At 32.2% G+C, this 18,730-nt stretch overlaps 1 protein-coding gene across 1 annotated transcript in view; it reads right to left on the bottom strand.

The window, feature by feature from the left end:
* Window positions 1-18,730, bottom strand: part of Agtpbp1 (ATP/GTP binding carboxypeptidase 1) — a 172,887-nt gene that overhangs the window by 26,865 nt on the left and 127,292 nt on the right. The window contains 6 exon segments of the mRNA XM_047524892.1: window positions 1,273-1,404; window positions 2,400-2,529; window positions 3,794-3,974; window positions 5,034-5,187; window positions 7,657-7,801; window positions 10,974-11,061. Of these exon segments, the coding sequence (XP_047380848.1) occupies window positions 1,273-1,404; window positions 2,400-2,529; window positions 3,794-3,974; window positions 5,034-5,187; window positions 7,657-7,801; window positions 10,974-11,061 (830 nt within the window).

Here is an 18,730-nt window from a genome sequence, read left to right on the forward strand (position 1 = left end):
GCACATTGTTTATCTGGGTCTACATTAAATATTCCTTATTTCTCCACTTTAACCCTAAACTCTGTTAATCTAATTTTTTAATGTGGCCTAACCTAATAAGGTTCTAAACTCTCTGAAGATAGTTGTTGAATGCTAGCACATCGGGCATTTCGATACATCCTGAGGCTCTCACTACACCTTTATTCTGGGCTTTGTCTCTCCCTCTTGGATTTAATTGCCTCCTTCTTTCTCAGAATACTCCTTGATTCTGGCAATAATATCTTCTGGTGTCTTCTAGAGAAAAATTATTTGTGAGGCAAATTTCTGAGACTTTCAATATCTGAGAAGACTCTTTTTTACTTTCACACTTATTGACAGGTTAGCGTATAAAGTTTATAGGTTGGAAACCTAGCTGAGAACTCAAAGCTTTGCTCCACAGAGATTTTGCTTCTAATGTTCCTATTAAAAAACATGATGCCATTCTGATATGAAATCCTTTATAGAAGGATCTGAAGACTTATAGAAGATTTATAACTTACCTATGCACATGAATGGTCAATTGGGAACAAGAAGAAATGTAAGAAAAAAATAATCTCATTCCTAGCTGCAACAAAATGTATTAAGTATTTGGGAATAAATCTAACAAAAATATCAGTCCTATGTGGAGAAATTTTCTATCTTTATTTAAGAATATAAAAGAATTAAAAAGACAGGCAATGTCATAGGTAGCAATGCCGTACATTATCATAATAATAATTCTCTCCTGCTTAATTTGACAATGCCGAACCAAATCTCATCAAAGTTTATTCGCAAACTGATCTTAGAATTCAAAAGGAAGAAAAATAGAAGATTCAAGGGCATTTTTTTTAAATAAGAAAATTTGTCCTACTCGATTATCAATATTAATTATAAATTTACCACAATTAAAATGATATGGTATACAAAGAGAAAGAAACAAGAATGACTACAGTAGTTGAGAGTCTCACAACAAACCCATGTTATATATATAAGGCTTTATCAAATCCACAGAGGAAGGATGTACTGTCTAGTAAATGGAGCTGAGATAACTGGAACCCCTGGGCAACATAAGATAAGATCTCCATATCTCGTATTTTAAAAATTCCAAATAGATGAAAAATCTATATGTGAAAAGAAAAAACTTTTAAAATGAAAAATCTGAAACAAAAATAGCATGATGTCAATATTTATTGAATCTGAGCAGTTCATATGTAAAATTATTTTCTGTAGTTTACATGTTTAAAACTCAAAAACTCATGAATCATCTATAATTACCCTATATCCCATATCTTCTACAATATCACATGAAGAGGCATTATCATTGGTATGCCACACTGTCTCTTTGATGCTGCATCCATACATAAATACATTCTTCTTTCGAGAATGGCCATGATAATCACAATAAACCTTGAAAAGATAATAAATATTAAAAATTAAAAATCTTCAAATCCATTTTCTTCAAGTAAAGGTAGTTACTATCAAGCCAATGGACATCTCTGTATTCCTGGTCTATTTCAACAGAACCACCATTTAATAAGTAATAATATCTAGTTCTGGAAAGGACCTATGCTCAACTCTAACACTGTCCAATCATGTGAAGGTTTTACATCAAGCCAGTAGTTATACTTTTTCTTTTGAATCTACCATTCACCATTGAAAAAAATAACAAATTCATTTACAGTTCAAATCTATAGCTACAAACACCATGGCCTCAAAGGTTTTGCTAAAACATAACAATACTCTCATAAAAACATTATTAAAAAGATTTAAATTTAAGTTTTAAGCTCATCATTTCAAAAATGAAAAATAAATGCCAGGATTCATGTTAATTTTATCGCTCCATGAAGTTTTTCTGTATTTCTCAAAGGAAGATTAAATAATTTAAACACTAATATGACAGGAACATTCTAATCAAAAATGGTGAAAACAGAAGGAACATGTATATGAAGTCCAGAATGGTCTCACACCATGCCTGCCTGCCACTTTTCCCACAGGTGTCCTGCAGAACTTCAGAGATAATCAAAGAACTCAAATATTAGCTTCCACTAGTTTGAAATTTGAAAGATACACATTGTTACTTTAGTGTTGTTCAAACAATGAAGTTCAATATCTAAAACTTAAAACCAAGAGTTACCAATATGCATAAATAAAACAGTAAAAGCCTTATAAGAATTATAAACAATCAACTTGATACAATAAGAAAATGAATTCAATATACTAATTTGACAACCTAATTATTATGAAAGATAATAATAAAATAAAAAGACATTTTAAAGACTTGCTTCTGAACTTAACACTTGGCTTTTACAACCAGAAAATAATCTGTATTATTTTATAATGTAAGTCATTAATCAATAAAAATGTTTTTATTATACAAAGTAAAAACAAACATTTCCACTTACCAGAGGTAAACGTTTCACTGCAGCCAGGTATTGTAGCAGACCCTTAGCATGGTAAATTGTAGGATGTAAATCTGGATTTGGACTTTGCCACTGTCTATTCAAATCCTCTCCACTTAAAGAACAGCGGTGACTACATGTACATAAACACAAAGATACAAAAAACTGATACCAATAACCTTTCTATACCTAATTTAATTTTATGCCTTTATTCCAGTGTTTCAAATAGGTATAAATAGTGGGTTCAACTGAAAACACATTACATACAGTTTACATTAAAAGTAAACATTTATTGAGCACTTATGTGCAAGAACCTGGGTCGCATACAGTTAACTGTGATAGGCTTTTTAATTTATAATCAAAAGTTGCAAGTTATAGAAAAAAATAATACTCAATTCTGGTATTTTCTTCCATACTTTATAAAATTTGTTAATGGTCATATTCACTCAGACCACAAAATAACCATATGCTATACTAACATTCTATATTTTGATTACATTAATTATTCTGTGCTATCCAGGCTTTCCTGAGAAGGACAAGTATACATAAAGTAAATATTCTTGTAAAAATGTAAATATATTGTCACTTATTCATAAATGCTAAGTAATAAAGTCATGAAGCAAAAATTTCAGCAAACAATCAGAAAGTGATAAAAGGTAAATAGAATTCTAAGGGGTCAATAGGCTTTTGAGTTAAAAATAGACTTCTTTTTAGTTCCATAACCACAAACCATTGACTAAAAAGAAACTTTATTTTTAAAAAAGTTCAATAACTTCCTAAAATATAAAAAATACCCATGCTGCTTCTATTAAAAACATAAGATATAGATAGTATCCTCATCTTTGAAGATGTTCATGACAGCTGGACTAAACTCAATCTTTTAGAAGCACTCCAAAGACCTTTGTCAAATTGCCAGAATAAATTTAGTGTACTGACTATAAACTATATTTACTTAAAAAGTAATTATTTTCTAGTAATTACAGTCTAAAGAATTCCTTCTATCACGAAAAGTAAACAGGCTCAAAAGATTTTAAATCTTGGAACAACACAAGATCACACCATTAACAAATAAAAAGAGAATATGAGAAGCATGTGTTAAAAATCTTTCTTGTATCCCAACACTGTGATTTTTCTAAAACAATTCAAGCAAAGAGAGATTTTATGAAATCATATTCTCTTGGATACAGAATTCTTAAAATATCATACTATTGCTGGCATATAAGCATATTTTCACTTAAAAAGTTTTATCTTAGATAAACTCCCCACTGAAAATTTGTTTGTTTTAGAAAAATCACTAGATATGTCTTCTAAATTAACCTGGACACTATTATTTCAACCTGTTTATAAAGGACATTCATAATAATCTATAAAATTTCTATAACTATTGCTTAACTTACTTTCCATTGATGACACCATCTGGATTTAGCATAGGGACAATTTTAAAAATATAGGATTCTCGCAAGCTCTGAGCAGTAGGGTTATTACTCATGAGATATTCCAATGTTCCTTTCATAACCCAACTTGCATTAGTTTCTCCAGGATGTACCCGAGCAGATAAGAAAACGTAAGGGCGATTTCCTAAAGTACACATAAAATCTCAAATTAAAATGAACAGCTGCTAAAAGAGTGTATTACATTTCATTTTGGGACTTCAATAATGTCTCTCTCAACTGTGAATTCTAATATAAATTCACTGTGCATGTAGCATATACAAGTACTGCACTAGGCCTGATAGAGAAAGCAAATTTAAAAAAAAAAAAAATAATATAAACCATGTCTTGAAGGAGATTATAATATGAACATAAAACAATAAATAGTATTTGAACAACATATTTACTTCCCAATGATTAATCTACATATAAAATCAGATTTTTAACGTAAATCTGATTTTGATTTTGTAAAGAATAAGTAATTGAGAAAGTTTTAACGTATTAAATTATTTTTCAAATATCATGGGGTAAGAAGGAAAATATAATCTTATCCCCCCCCATTATCATACGCACAGGAAAAAAAATCTGCTCAGAGATTCACCAAAACAAATTTTTTCACTATATATTTTAATGGGTCTAAAAATAATCACTCAATTCATTATTCATAATTTCATACATAAAAGGCTCATTCTCTTTCCTGAAACTACTTTATCTTAGGCCCGATCTTAAGAGAGTTTATTTTTCATACCAGAGCTAGATTTGTGAGGCATTTTTAAAAATAAAAATGGCAAAGAAAAACAGTACCAGTACAGAGCCAATTAACAAAACTTTGATAAGTCTAGCTGTTTAATATTTTATTTATAAATAAAATTAGTTGTCAGCTTTTCAATTTAATTTAAATTGATGGCATTTCTACCTGAACTCTTAAAACCATTGTATTTTATCCTGAGTCTGATTTCTAAGGAGAAGTACTAAAGAATATTAGCATCAAAAGGGACCTTGAAGAACATCTCAGGCAGCACCCTTACTTTTAAGACAAGGAAACTGAGGCAAGAGGTCAGCCAATGGGTAAGCAGTAGCAAGACCAAGACTAAAATTCAAGTTTTCTGATGTCTGTTCTTTGCATTATTTTCGTTATAAAAAATACGTACAACAAAGAAAAATATGTGAGAATGAGTGATAATTTAAGTGAAGAAGACAGACTTACTGAATTGACAGATATGTTCATAATAATTAGACTCTGGCATTGCTGTTATAGTCACCAAGGGACAGCTGTTTCCAGACAAGGTTTCACATAACACATCTTTTCGAAAATAGATTTGCTGAGGATTGTGTGCTGATTCCAATTTTTGAAGATGCATCTTGATAAAAATTTAAAAGCAAAGTATATAATCATTTTTAAACTCCCTATGATATGTAGAAACAATGCATCCAGATTGCCGCATAAATAGAAGCGAATCCAATTCCTTTCTTATCCAAAACCCTCAAGGCCAGATGTACTTCAACATCAGTATTTGGGGAACTTGAAAAAGGTGGTAAAGTGTGTATACCATTGACTATGCAATACTACCAGCAGAGTTAGGTCAGGGGCAGCAGTTTTTAGAAACATATTGTTGTTTCTGCAACAAAATGTGTGAAAAAACCCTAAGTGGAATCTGTATTCTAAAATAAGCTCATAACCAGTTCAGATCAGGCTTTGTCAATCTGAATTATGAAAAGTCTCTGGTTTTCAAAACTTCTTGAATTTTAGAATTATAAGTGACTGCATAGCTGTAACAGCAATCTAAAATGTACAGAATAAAAATCATGTAGCACAAATTTTTTAACAACCCTTTTTCCTGATTTCAAGATTAATACAGACTCACTGTAAAATGTCTGCAAGAAACAGAGTGCAAAAGAAAATATTAAAACACCCACAACTCTATCACCTGGATTACTAAATATAGCATATATAACCAAAACCATAATTACATCTGACTTTTTATGATTTATTTTGCTACTTAAACATTTATACATTACTAACATTTGTAATTATGGATATTATACCACCTCAAAAAATATATTGTCCAATCCCTTATTTTAGATACTTAGTTCTCACATTTTTGCCTATGTTCATTTGCATAATCACTACTGACTTGAGCAGTCATTGTTTGCCAAAAAGCATGTGGAACATTGGGGATACAATAATGAATAACTGGATCCTAGTGCTATGAGAGCCTGTAATAAGGAGAGGGAGCCTAGCCACCTCTGGGCAGTGAGGATAGGTCTTTTAGAGAAGGTTATACTTCAACTGAGATTCAAAGGATGAGTGAAGGAGACAGAGACAAGAATGCAGGCAGAACAAGAACACTTCAAAGAACTCAAAAAGTTAGAATAGAAAGAACAAGATTAAGAAACTGAGAACCTGATACAGAATGAAAAGCTGGAAGACCAGTCTTTCCCAAATCATGGTACGTACACTACCATTACTGGAAGTAACTATGCAATACACAGATATCCTTTTTAAAAGTTTAATAGGTATGTATTTTACTGTGAATTAGAAAAAAAAAAGTCTAGCACATTACAATTGCAATTCTAAGGATAATAACTTAGGATGAGGATACATTTTAAAGAACGAACTATTTTAAAGTCTATTTTAAAATAAATATTAAACAACAGTTCAAATGGTATATGGAAATGGTAAACAAGTGAAAAATAAATGAAATCATGGTTAAGAACTTTAGACTTCACGCAAGGGCAAGAATTTTAAATAGGGGATTATAAAATGAGATTTGCCATAAAAGAGCCCTCTGGCCACAGTGTGGAAAAAACCAAGGAAGAGAAAAGAGGGTAAAAGTGAATCCTAGGATCACAGGTAGGAAGAAGCTGGCAGTAGGACAGGTGAGGAACAATAATAATGTCTGGAAAGATCATGGTAGTAGGATTAAATGAGACAAGAATTCAAAATACATTAAAAGGTAAGATTAATAAATAATAATAAATAACCAGGCAAATAAAAATGCCCCAAAGATACATTTTTAAAAATACATTCATAATTATTTTCCTAGGATGAATTACCCAAAAATAGAACTAAGTCATGAAGTATATAGTCTGATGCTATATTATTTAGCACAGAAAAGATTCCTGAACATTATACCTTTATTGTAGGTTATAACTTTTATAAAAATACTGAGGCTCATTTTGCATTCTTAGTCTGACACCACTACAGACCACATTTTTTTTTTTATTTTCTGATAATAACTTGGAAGTTTGTTCCTAATCATAATGCTCCACTTCTTTTTTGGTAAATTGATCACAACTCTATGATCCTTGACCATTAGGGTTACCATTCTGTTCTAAGAATAACTCTACCACAGTTGGTGATATAATTACTTGATTTAAAAGTTCCACAAAACAATGCTTATACCCCATGTTCTAAGGAATCTGGATCTAGGATTACAAAATGAAACCTTTTGCTACAGAAAAAAATTCAAATTGTATCCACATTTTTCTACTATTCTGTTTTCTAGGAGATTCAATGTCCTAGTTGAAAAAAGTAGACGTCTCAACTAGTTAAAATTTGTAAATTGGGAATCTTAGAGAACTGTAGAAATATACAAGTGATGGGAAGCAAAGATCATATTAAATTTTCTTCATATGTCTTTCAATAAGGATCACACTCACATTTTCCTTCTTTAACATTTCCAATAAATACCGTAAAATTTCTAACATTTTCAATATTGAACTTTCTTATTTTATTAAGGTATTTCATTAAGAGCAACTTTTCTTCAATTATATGATACATACCATAATAAGCAAAAATAGTCACAATAACAATTTAGAGATCTCACCTGTAAAGTTGAATACGTATATGGATAGTGATAAGCAAAGTAGCAAACATCATCTTTATGTGGAAAATTGACAGTGAAAGTAATTGTATAGTAGGATTTTCCCTTTTGTCCACCTGCAGCAACTGAACTTCTTGAGAAATGATTTCTGCCATTAAAAAGCATAAAACAGGTTTATTTCATCCACATAAAAGTTCTGATTTTCCTTGTGACTTTTATTAAAAAGAACTTCAAGGAAAAAAAGAAAAAACCCCAGTCTATAGAAAGTTTAATTTAAATATTTTACATAGACTTAGTACTAATAAAGGAGTAAACTTTTATCAGTGAACATCACTTATCACTTCTGGATTTACTAGTTAAATGAAACTCATAAGCTATACATCAGTAAAATTTTAGAACCCCATTCTATGATAACCACACACATTTCTGGATATGCCAATTATCATCAATAGCAGTTGCAACTATTAGATGAACGATTAATGGATACCTTTATGGTGGATGGATCAGGCCCAATACTTGAATTTATTAATCAATCTTAAGATTACAAAAGAAAAAATATCAGAGATTTTGTTTTCAAATGTGTTGCCATAGAAACTTATTAACCACCTCTGAGGTATTCTTACCAAAAATAAAACCTGAAGTTGACTGAGTTGTAGGTCTAACTGCCAGTTTACAGGAAACTGGTGAGATGAAATTTGTTAATACCACAGATATACTCAGTAAAATCCAACTGTGAAAAATTTTGCGTGACAAATAATCCAGTTTCTTTAACAAATAAATTAGAGATTTACAGAAGAGAAAAGGGAAGCCTGTAAATTAAAAAAGGACTACAGGGATACTTGAACAAAAATCAAATGCGATGCCAAGCGCAGTAGTGCATATCTATAATCCCAGCAGACTGGGAGGCTGAGGCAGGAGGATCACAAATTCAAAGTCAGCCTCAGCAACTTAGTGAGACCCTTCTCTAAATAAAATATAAAAAAGGCTGGGGATGTGGCTCAGTGGCTAAGCTCCCCTGGGCTCAATCTCCAGGACAAAGAAACAAAAAATCAAATGTGATATGTGATTAGCAAGGGATCAGATGGGCAGGTATCAGCTGACACAAGCCACTTTTCACAGGTGTTTGATGGTTTTGTTTTGTTCAGTTAATTCTTCTGGCTCACTGGTGGTAGAAATAAATCACATTTCACTTCTTTCACACTTAAAAAATGTTATGTGATCTTTAGTTGAATTCTAACTGAAACAAACCCAACTACAAAATAATATTTCTGAGGCAACTAGAGAAGTTTGAACACTGGATGTTTCATCATATTAAGTGCTTTTCTTAATTTTTCTGAGGTATAAAAATGGCACTGTGGTTTGACTGTCTTAAAAGATCTTTGACTTTTAGAAATATACATATAACTATTTCTGGATAAAATATGATATCTGGAAATTGCTTTAAAAGTCCACTGTGGAAGTAGGAGTGAAAGAGCAGCTAAAACAAAACCTGCTGTGTTGATAATTATTGAAACTGGGTGATGCACACATGGGGCATAATTATCCTATTTCCTGCTTTTATAAATGTTTGAAGATTCCATAATAAAACATTTTTAAATAACTTGGAGTTTTAAAGACTTCAAATATTGCTGACATTACACTTAAAGATATTCTATCAACTTAATTTATAAAATTCCAATCCTGAGAAACCTGGGCCTATAGGTCATTAATGCACATAAATACTGAATATATTTTTAAACTGATATATGCTTCACTAACTTAATCACTGTGTCTTAATAGATATCCAATAACAAGGTACTAAGGATTAAGGAACATGCAAAACAAATTCAACTCTTCTCCCAAGAAAGCTTAACATCTAATTGGAAAGGTATTTATATCACTACATAACAGCTCTTTAGCAGTTTTTATGTTATAAACCAGTAAAACACACATTAGCTTATATATTAGTGGAAGGTACTTGTATTCCATTTTAGAGGTAAGAAAGACAAGCATCAGAGAACTAAGCTAATATAAAAAATTAAGACATAATGCAAAAGTACACTTAAATTCCTACTACCTGAATTTCAGGTTTCATAAAAAAACTAAAACAGTGCCTATTACAAATGAAGTGGCTAAAAAATGTTTGTGGAATTAAATTGAACATCAGTTCTAGAACTTGGAGCAGCCAAGAGAAAAACCAAAAATTAATCAACCTTGCCATTACTCCTGACATAGTTTAGAGCAACTTGTCATGCTATGATCACTCATTCTGCAATATGAAAAAGCATTCTATGGTTGATGGTTTCTATTATACAAAAGTAGAGAAGCATGAAAGAAATATTTTTCTGACAAACATTGTTTTACCCTTTAATAGTCTCTAAATCATTCTGCTGAAATCTAACCAAGCACTGCCGGATCATCACTGTTTAACTCCAACTTTATGAGAAATATACGAGTGACCAAAGAACATTTTTATATTAGCCTACTATCAAAAGAAATATGAGAGTATTCAAATGCAGATGAATTACATATTATCTTTATTTCTGTTCCTCTTTTATTTACTACTTATTTTGTTAATAAATGTAGGAGAGGGGAACCTTGCTGACATAAAGCCCAAAAAATATTTCTTAACCAGCAAATTAACAGAATTTAAGACACAGGTTTATCCAAAGCTATGTCATAAATTGTTACAATAGTTTAATTTTAGAAACTGTTACCATTTAACAAAGCTAAAAAAAATTTTTAAAAGATGTCATATTAATGCTGCTTAAATTTAATGCTGAGTAAGAATACATTATACAGAAATTTCTAGACTGAGATTAACAGAGAAGCAACTGATTCAAAAGTGGAAGTTATCTAGGAGCATTACATGAAAAATAGAGTAAAAATGGAAAGTAAGGTATATGAGACACCTAGATTATTTAGAAGTGGAGCTGAAGAACAATCCAATTATACTATAAATGTAGTAAGTGATATCTAGCACTTATTCTAGCTCGCTAAAGTAGATTACCTAATGAATCAAAGATGAACTGTGTAAGCTGATACAATGTTAACTGCAAAAGACAATTGGGTTAAAATATTTTAGAAATTAAAATAAGATAATTATTTGTGTGTTATTATAAAAAGGGAAAAGAATTATATTTGAAATAACAGGACCAAAAAAAACCCTGCAAATTATTATTTATAATTTCTAATTTCAGTTTTATTGAATGAAGTTTAATAAAGCATAGCATCATGATTCAAAGAAAGCAATATTAATTATAGTTTTTGCCTTGACAGTGAAACAGAATAAAGTCAATACCTCCTTCTGTAAGCTGGGATCATGTTCTTAGAATACTTACTTATAGTAACAAATGTCAGTCCCCATACGAATCCACCATGGTCTGGCATTTAATGCTTCCTGAACTGAATACATGAGTGGTTGCATACCTTTGAGAGACAGAGGGGAAAAATATTTTTAAAAAAGAGAAAGAGAATTATTTTCAGAATTTCCAAGTTCAGAAAATCTGAAATAAATTGTTTTTTTAACATGCATTTTAAAAGATACAAGAAATTTCTAATTTTTAATTTTTTTAAAATCTAATATTACTTCTCATTTTAGTTTAAGATGGGATTATAACTGTAGAGTAAAAGTCTTTTCTATTAAATTTTCTGTATCAATTAATGATAACATATTCCTTAAAACCTAGTTATTTTAATGAGTAAATCAGTCAAAAAAATATAAAAACAGTAGACAACCTCTTTATTTACACTAAAGTAAGGTTTTTTATTTTTTAATTAAATAAAAAAGGCCAATAAAATGTTTCCCCCACCCCCACCCTTCTCCATAGAAATATGGTCTGTAATGGAGAGGAGGAAGAGAGATTGTAATAAAATAGGATTAAATATATTTTTCTTGGATATTCTTACAAATATCTTTCCATACGAACTTTAGAATCATTTTAATTTAGTTTCCTAAAATGATGTACTAGGTTTCTAACTGGTATTGAATTAAACTCATATGTTAATTTTAGGAAGGCTGATAATTTTACTGAGATCTGGTTTACATCCCTCAAATTCTAATTTAAGGATATAATTATTTTCTTCATTTTCTGGATATAGAACTATTTTGTTAAACTTAGCTGTATTTTTATAAGATTTTTCTTTCCATTTCTAACTGGCTATTTCAACAATGAAGAATTATTCATCTTTTAAAATTTATCTTATGTTACATTAACCAAAGCATACCCTAATTTTTCCAGGTTTTTAAGTACTCTCTTTGATTTTCTGGATATAAATAATTATATCATGTGTAATTTCAAATAATATATCTCCTCTTAAGAGATTTATATTAATTTATTTTCTACTTTTATTACATTTAAATAAATCAACCTCAAGAAATGATGACAACTGGGCACAGTGGCGCACACCTATAATCCCAGCAATTTGGGGAGGCTGAGGCAGAGGATCACAAGTTTGAGGCAAGTCTCAGCAACTTAGCAAGATCCTATCTCAAAATAAAAACTAAAGACTGGGGATGTTCAGTAAGTGCGTGCCCTGGTTCAATCTCTGGTACAAAAAAAAAAAAAGAAAAAATGATGACAAACACAGTGACAAGAACAACTCTTAATCAAACATTTAAAATAAACATTTAATCAAAATGTTTTGCCATCCAATGCAACATCTGCCTCTCTTTTGCCAATTTTATCGTGCCTGGTAAATACAGCAAACATTGAATAATTTCTGTTTGCCAGCCTCTGCTCTGTTTTCACATACATTAAAGTCATTAAATCCTAAGAATAACCCTAGGTGGCAAGTGTGATTACTATATACCCAAACATAAGTAGTTTCATCAGAATTCTTATTATATTTTAAGAGTTTTAATTAATTTATTAAATGCCTTTTCAGCATCTACTGAAGAACCACCAGGCTTTTCTCCTTTAAATTGTTGATGCAATACATTATGGTGGTAGGATTCCTATTGTGAACTATCTTTACATTCCAAGAAAATGCTTTTTTTTTAATAGAAAGCAAGTATATTCACTAATATTTAGAATTTTGCATCTAAGATTTCTAAGTTGATCTTTTTTGAAATTACCTTTACCAAGTACTGATATCAAAACCCCACAAACAAGAAGGTTTTCAAGATGGTGGAAGAGAGACGGTTGCTTTCCTGGTTGCTCTGTGGCATGAAACCAAGAAAACTGACAGGCAGCTTCTCAGTAAAGTGGGTAAACAAAAATAAAAGGGGAGGGATATTTACTGAAATTTAATACTGGACATTCAAACCAGATCAGGGACTCAGGAGGTTGAATATAATAAAATAAGGAATAAATCCCCAGCGCCACAGCTGCTGCTGCTGCTAGAGACACCAGCCAGAGCAGTCCCTCCGTGAACAAAGTGGTGGAGGGATAGGGAATTAAATGAACCCACATTTTTAGCAGGTCTGAGATGTGTGTGGGTACAGGGAATCTAGAGATCAAAGACACTGCCTGATTAAACTAAAAGGCATGCTGTACAACATCCTTGTACAGGAAAGAAGCTGCACCTCTCCTGGTTGCACAAGGAGTACAGAGGAAGGGACCATTTTGCAGCTGTGGCACGGGGGCTGGCAGCAGGGGGAGCCAATTCCTGGAAAACCTGAGTTTGACCCAACATACCCACACTGCACGACATAGAGTGTGCCAAGTGACCAGGAGAAAAACAACTGTGGAGAGAGGTTTACACAGGGGACTACTAGTTGCCGAAACCCACCTGGCTCTCCCCAGCCCCTTCAATCTGACTGCTTTCAGGACCGGTTGGGAGAGATACCTGGCAGGAATTTGAAAGGGCAAGGTCAGGAGAGATTTGAGATTAGAGACTGAGATTGGAGATCAGAAAACATGGGGTACACAGGTGATGGAGTGAACTAAGAATTGGCTCTTCCATCACACGAATGGAACCCAGGGGAGATTCCTGGAGTGCAGTCTTCCAACATGGACTGAAAATTTCCAGTCCTGGAGGTGAAATGATTTAAAATCTCCAGACTAACTGGCATTCAGCAAAGAAGCTAGAGCATAACTAAGCCTAAATCCCACCTCCAGGAGTTCCACCTCCGGGATTAGCTCTCTCACTCCAGCAACCCCACCCTGGGGGTGGAGCATGCATCACACTCCAGATGACCCCATCTACCACAGCTCAAAAGGGAAGCTGAGAATCTTTCAACTTGAATGGAAATAATTCTTTAACTTGTCATAGAGATCTTTTTTTTTCTTTTTTCTTTTCTCTGTGAACTTAATGGTTCAAGGACATTTATACATATTTATATTTGTTTCCCCTCATTTCTTGCATTTTTCAAGTCAGTTATTTTTCATGGATCAGTTTTCTGAGGACTAAGATTCTTGATTAGTACATTTCAGTTTTGTTTCCATTATTTTTATTTTCGATTTTTAAAAATTTTTACTTTGTATACACGTATTTTTCTCTGACTTACCTGTTTCCCTGATTCTCTTTCTCTCTTTTCTTCTGCTAACAGTCAATCTCTACTGTTCTCTTTTACTCTCCCCTTAATTTTCTACATCTCTCTTCTCTCCTCCTTCTTTATAATCACCACATCCTACCTCACTTCTGTTATCTCCCTGTCCACTATTCAAAATTGGAAACACTTTTGCGAACAATGTTTTTATTGAAGGCAATAACTGATCATAATTTCTGTTCACTGTGACAATTAATATTGTACATATCATAACAGGAACTGTTTGGTTAAATGCTATATACTGTTTGCATGGGTTGTTGTTCTTATGTCTCCCCTAAATGGTAAGGTCCTGGAAACTTTCAGGGACACTATAAGTTCACAGGGTAGAAATTCTACTGCCTCAGACTGATATTGTTAGATGGACAGACATGCAAACAACATGAAAAAGAAAGGGGAAAAAAAAAAAAATCAACCCCCCAAACCAAGATACTCCAATAACTGAAATCATTGACACCACAGTGGAAGAAATGTCAGAGAAGGAGTTTACAATGTACATAAACTGATTTGTGAGGTAAAGGGGATATAAGAAGTGAAAGCAGAGAGAAAAATACAAAAAGTGTCATAATTACTAAGAGAACAAATTAAAAAAAAAAAAGAAAGATAACTTCATAGATAGAGATCCTGAAAATAAATCAGGCAGAAATCCTCAAAATGAAGGAATCAATAATTCAAATTAAAAATTCAATAGAATATCACCAACAAACTAAAATATGTGGAAGACAGAGTTTCAGGCAATGAAAACAAAACATAAAATCTTGAAAATAGAGTTGACCGTGGAGAAAAGATGTTCAGAGACCATGGACAGAACTTCCAAGAAATAAGGAATAACCTGAAAAGATCAAATTTAAGATTTATTGGGATAGATGAAGACTCAAAGATATAAACCAATGGAATCCACGATCTTTTCAATAAAATAGTATCAGAAATATTCTCAGGCCTAAAGAATGAAATGGAAAATCAGATACAGGAGGTTTACAGGACCCCAAACATAAAAAATTACAACAGACCCACACTAAGGCACATTATAATGAAAATGCCCAACATACAGAATAAGGATAGAATTTTAAAGACTGCCAGAGAAAAATAAAAGGTCACATTTAGAGGCAAACCAATGCAGATCTCAGCTGATTTCTCAACCCACACCTTCAAAGCTACAAGGTCTTGGTATATACCAAGCTCTGAAATAAAATGGATGCCAACCAAGAAAACTATACCCAGCAAAATTCAGCTTCAGAACTGATGAAATAAAAATATTCCACGATTTAAAAAAAAAAGTTAAAAAAATTCACAAATAGGAAGCCTACACTATAAAACAAACACAATAAAATATTTCATGAAGAAGAAATGAAAAATAAAAGTGAAAACCAGCAAAGAGAGGAACTACACTAGAGGAACAGCCAATCAAAGGAGAAACTAATTCAAATTAAAAACGAGAAATAAATCAAAGACAGAAAATAAAAATCATTTCTCAATAATAACATTGAAAGTAAAAGGTTTATGCTTATCAATTAAAAGACACAGACTAGCAAACTGGATTAAAAAACAAGACCCAACAATTTGCTGTTTCCAAGAGACTCACCTCATAGGCAAAAACATCCACAGACTGAAATAAAAGGATGGGATAAAAAGATATCATTCACATGAACCTCATAAAAAAGCAGGGGCTTCTATCCTTATATCAGATAAATAGGAGTTTAAGCAGAAGTGAATCAGAAGGGACAAAGAAGGACATTTCAAATTGCTTAAGGAAATAATACATCAACAAGACATAACAATTATAAATATTTATGCCCCAAACAATGGAGCATCTATGTACATCAAATAAACCCTTCTCACTTTCAAGAATCAAATAGACCACAACAGAATAATACTGGGTGACTGTAACACACCCCTGTCACCACTGGATAGACCCTCTAAATTAAAACTGAATAAAGAAATTATAGAATTAAAAAAATACAATTAATAATTTAGATTTAACAGACATATAGAATACTTCATCCATCAAAGACTGAATATAATTTCTTCTCAACAGCATATGAACCCCTCTATAAAACACACCATATCTTAAGCCAAAAAACAACTCTTAGCAAATACAAAAAAATTAAGATAATACCTTGCATTCTATCAGATCATAATGGAATGAAATTAGAAATCAATGATAAAAAAATAAAAGCTACTCCAATACCTGGAGATTAAATAATACACTACTGAATGATGAATGGATAGTAGAAGAAATCAGGGAGAATATAAAAAATTACTTAGAGGTAAATGAGAATACTTTGATACAATATTGTTGTGATTTGTAAGGTGTCCCCCCCCAAAAGCTCACATGTGAGATAATGCAAGAGGGTTCAGAAGTAAAATGACTGGGTTGTGAAAGCCTTAACCCAATCAGTGAATTTCCCTTGATGGGAATAATTGAGTGGTAACTGGAGGCAGGTGGGGTGTGGCTGAAGGTGGTGAGTCATTGGGTGCATAGCTTTGGGGGTATATATTTGTACCTGGCAAGTGGCATCTCTCCTTTTGCTTCCTCAACATCATGTGAGTGGTGTCCCTCTGCCACACTCTTCTGTCATGATGTTCAGACTCACCTTGAACCCTGAGGAATGAAGCCTATTCTCTATGAACTGAGATATCTGAAACGGTGAACCTCCAAATAAACTCTTCATCCTCCGCAGTTTTTCTGGTTGGGTTTTTCAGTCACAGCAGTGAAAAAGCTGACTGCAGCAAACATCAAAATCACTGGGACAGGACTCGGGTTGTAGCTCAGTGGTAGAGCACTTATCTAGCATGCATGAGGCACTGGGTTTGATGCTCAGCACCAAATATAAATTAATTAAATAAAATAAAGGTCCATCAACAACTAAAAAAAAGTATTAAAAAAAATCTCTGGGATACTCTGAAAGCAATTCTAACAGGAAAGTTCATTGCATTGAGCTCATTCATTAAAATAATAGAAAGTCAACAAAAAAAATGACCTAATACTACATCTCAAAGCCCTAGAAAAAGAAGAACAAATCAACACCAAAAGCTGTAGAAGACAGGAAATAACTGAAATCAATGAAACTGAAACAAAAGAAACAATCCAAAAAACTGACAAAAAAGTTGGTACTTTGAAAAAGTAAATAAAATTGATAAACCCTTAGCCACAATAACAAAGAGAAAGAGAAAGAAAACTCAAACTACTAAAATTCATGATGAAAAAGGAAACATCACAAGGACATAACTGAAATACAGAAGATAATTAGTCATTATTTTGAAAATTTATACTTCAATAAAACAGAAAATCTCAAAGAAATCAGAAAATTTCTACACATATGACCTATCCAACCTGAATCAGGAGGACATACACAATATAAACATATCAATTTCCAGCAATGAAATGGAAGAAGCCATCAAAAGTCTACCAACCGAGAAAATTCTGGGACCAGATGGAGTCAGTGAGTTCTACCACATATTCAAAGAATAACTAACATTAATCCTCCTCAAATTATCCCATGAAACAGAAAAGGAGGGAATCCTTCCAAATTCATTCTATGAATCTAATATCACCCTAATACCAAATCCAGGAAAAGACACATCAAGGAAAGAAAACTTCAGACTAATACCCTTGATGAACATAGAAAAATTCTCAATAAAATAATGGCAAATCACATTCAAAAACATATTTAAAAGATAGTGCACCACAACCAAGTGGGGTTCACCCTAGGGATGCAAGGTTAGTTCAACATATGGAAATCAATAACCAAAATTCATCACATGAATAGACTTAAAGAGAAGAATCACATGATTATTTCGATAGATGGAGAAAAAGCATTTGACAAAATACAGCACTCTTCATGTTCAAAACACTAGAAAAACTAGGGATAGGAGGAACATACCTCAACATCATTAAAGCTATCTATGCTAAGTCCATGGCCAACATCATTCTAAATAGAGAAAAAACTAAAAGCATTCTCCCTAAAAACTGGAACAAAGCAGGGATGTTTTCTTTCACTACTTCTATTCAACACAGTCCTGGAAACTCTAGCCAGAGTATTTATACAGAAAAAAAATAATAACTAAAAGGATACAAATAGGAAGAGAAGAACTCAAACTATCACTATCTGCCAACAACATGATTCTATATTTAGAAGACCCAAAAACTCCACCAGAAAACTTTTGAGAACTCATAAATGAATTTAGCAATGTATCAGGATATAAAATTAATCCCCATAAATCAATTGCATTCCTATACATCAGTGATGAATCAAATTAAAGAAAAATTAGGAAACTACCCCATTCACAATAGTCTCCAAAAAATAAAAACTTGGGAATCAATCTAACAAAAGCAGTAGATGACCTCTACAATGAAAACTACAGAACACTAAAGAATTAAATTGAAGAAGACTTTAGAAGATGGAAAGATCTCCCATGTTCTTGGACAGGAAGAATTAATATTGTCCAAATGGCCATACTACCAAAAGCATTATACAAATTTAATATAATTCCTATTGAAACTCCATGACATTCTTCACAGAAAAAAGTCATCATGAAATTTATTTGGAAAAATAAGAGGCCCAGAATAGCCAAAGCAATCCTTAGCAAGAAAAGTGAAGCAAGATT

This window comes from Sciurus carolinensis, chromosome 14, assembly GCF_902686445.1.
Source record: "Sciurus carolinensis chromosome 14, mSciCar1.2, whole genome shotgun sequence".
In the NCBI taxonomy this organism is placed as follows: domain Eukaryota; kingdom Metazoa; phylum Chordata; class Mammalia; order Rodentia; family Sciuridae; genus Sciurus; species Sciurus carolinensis.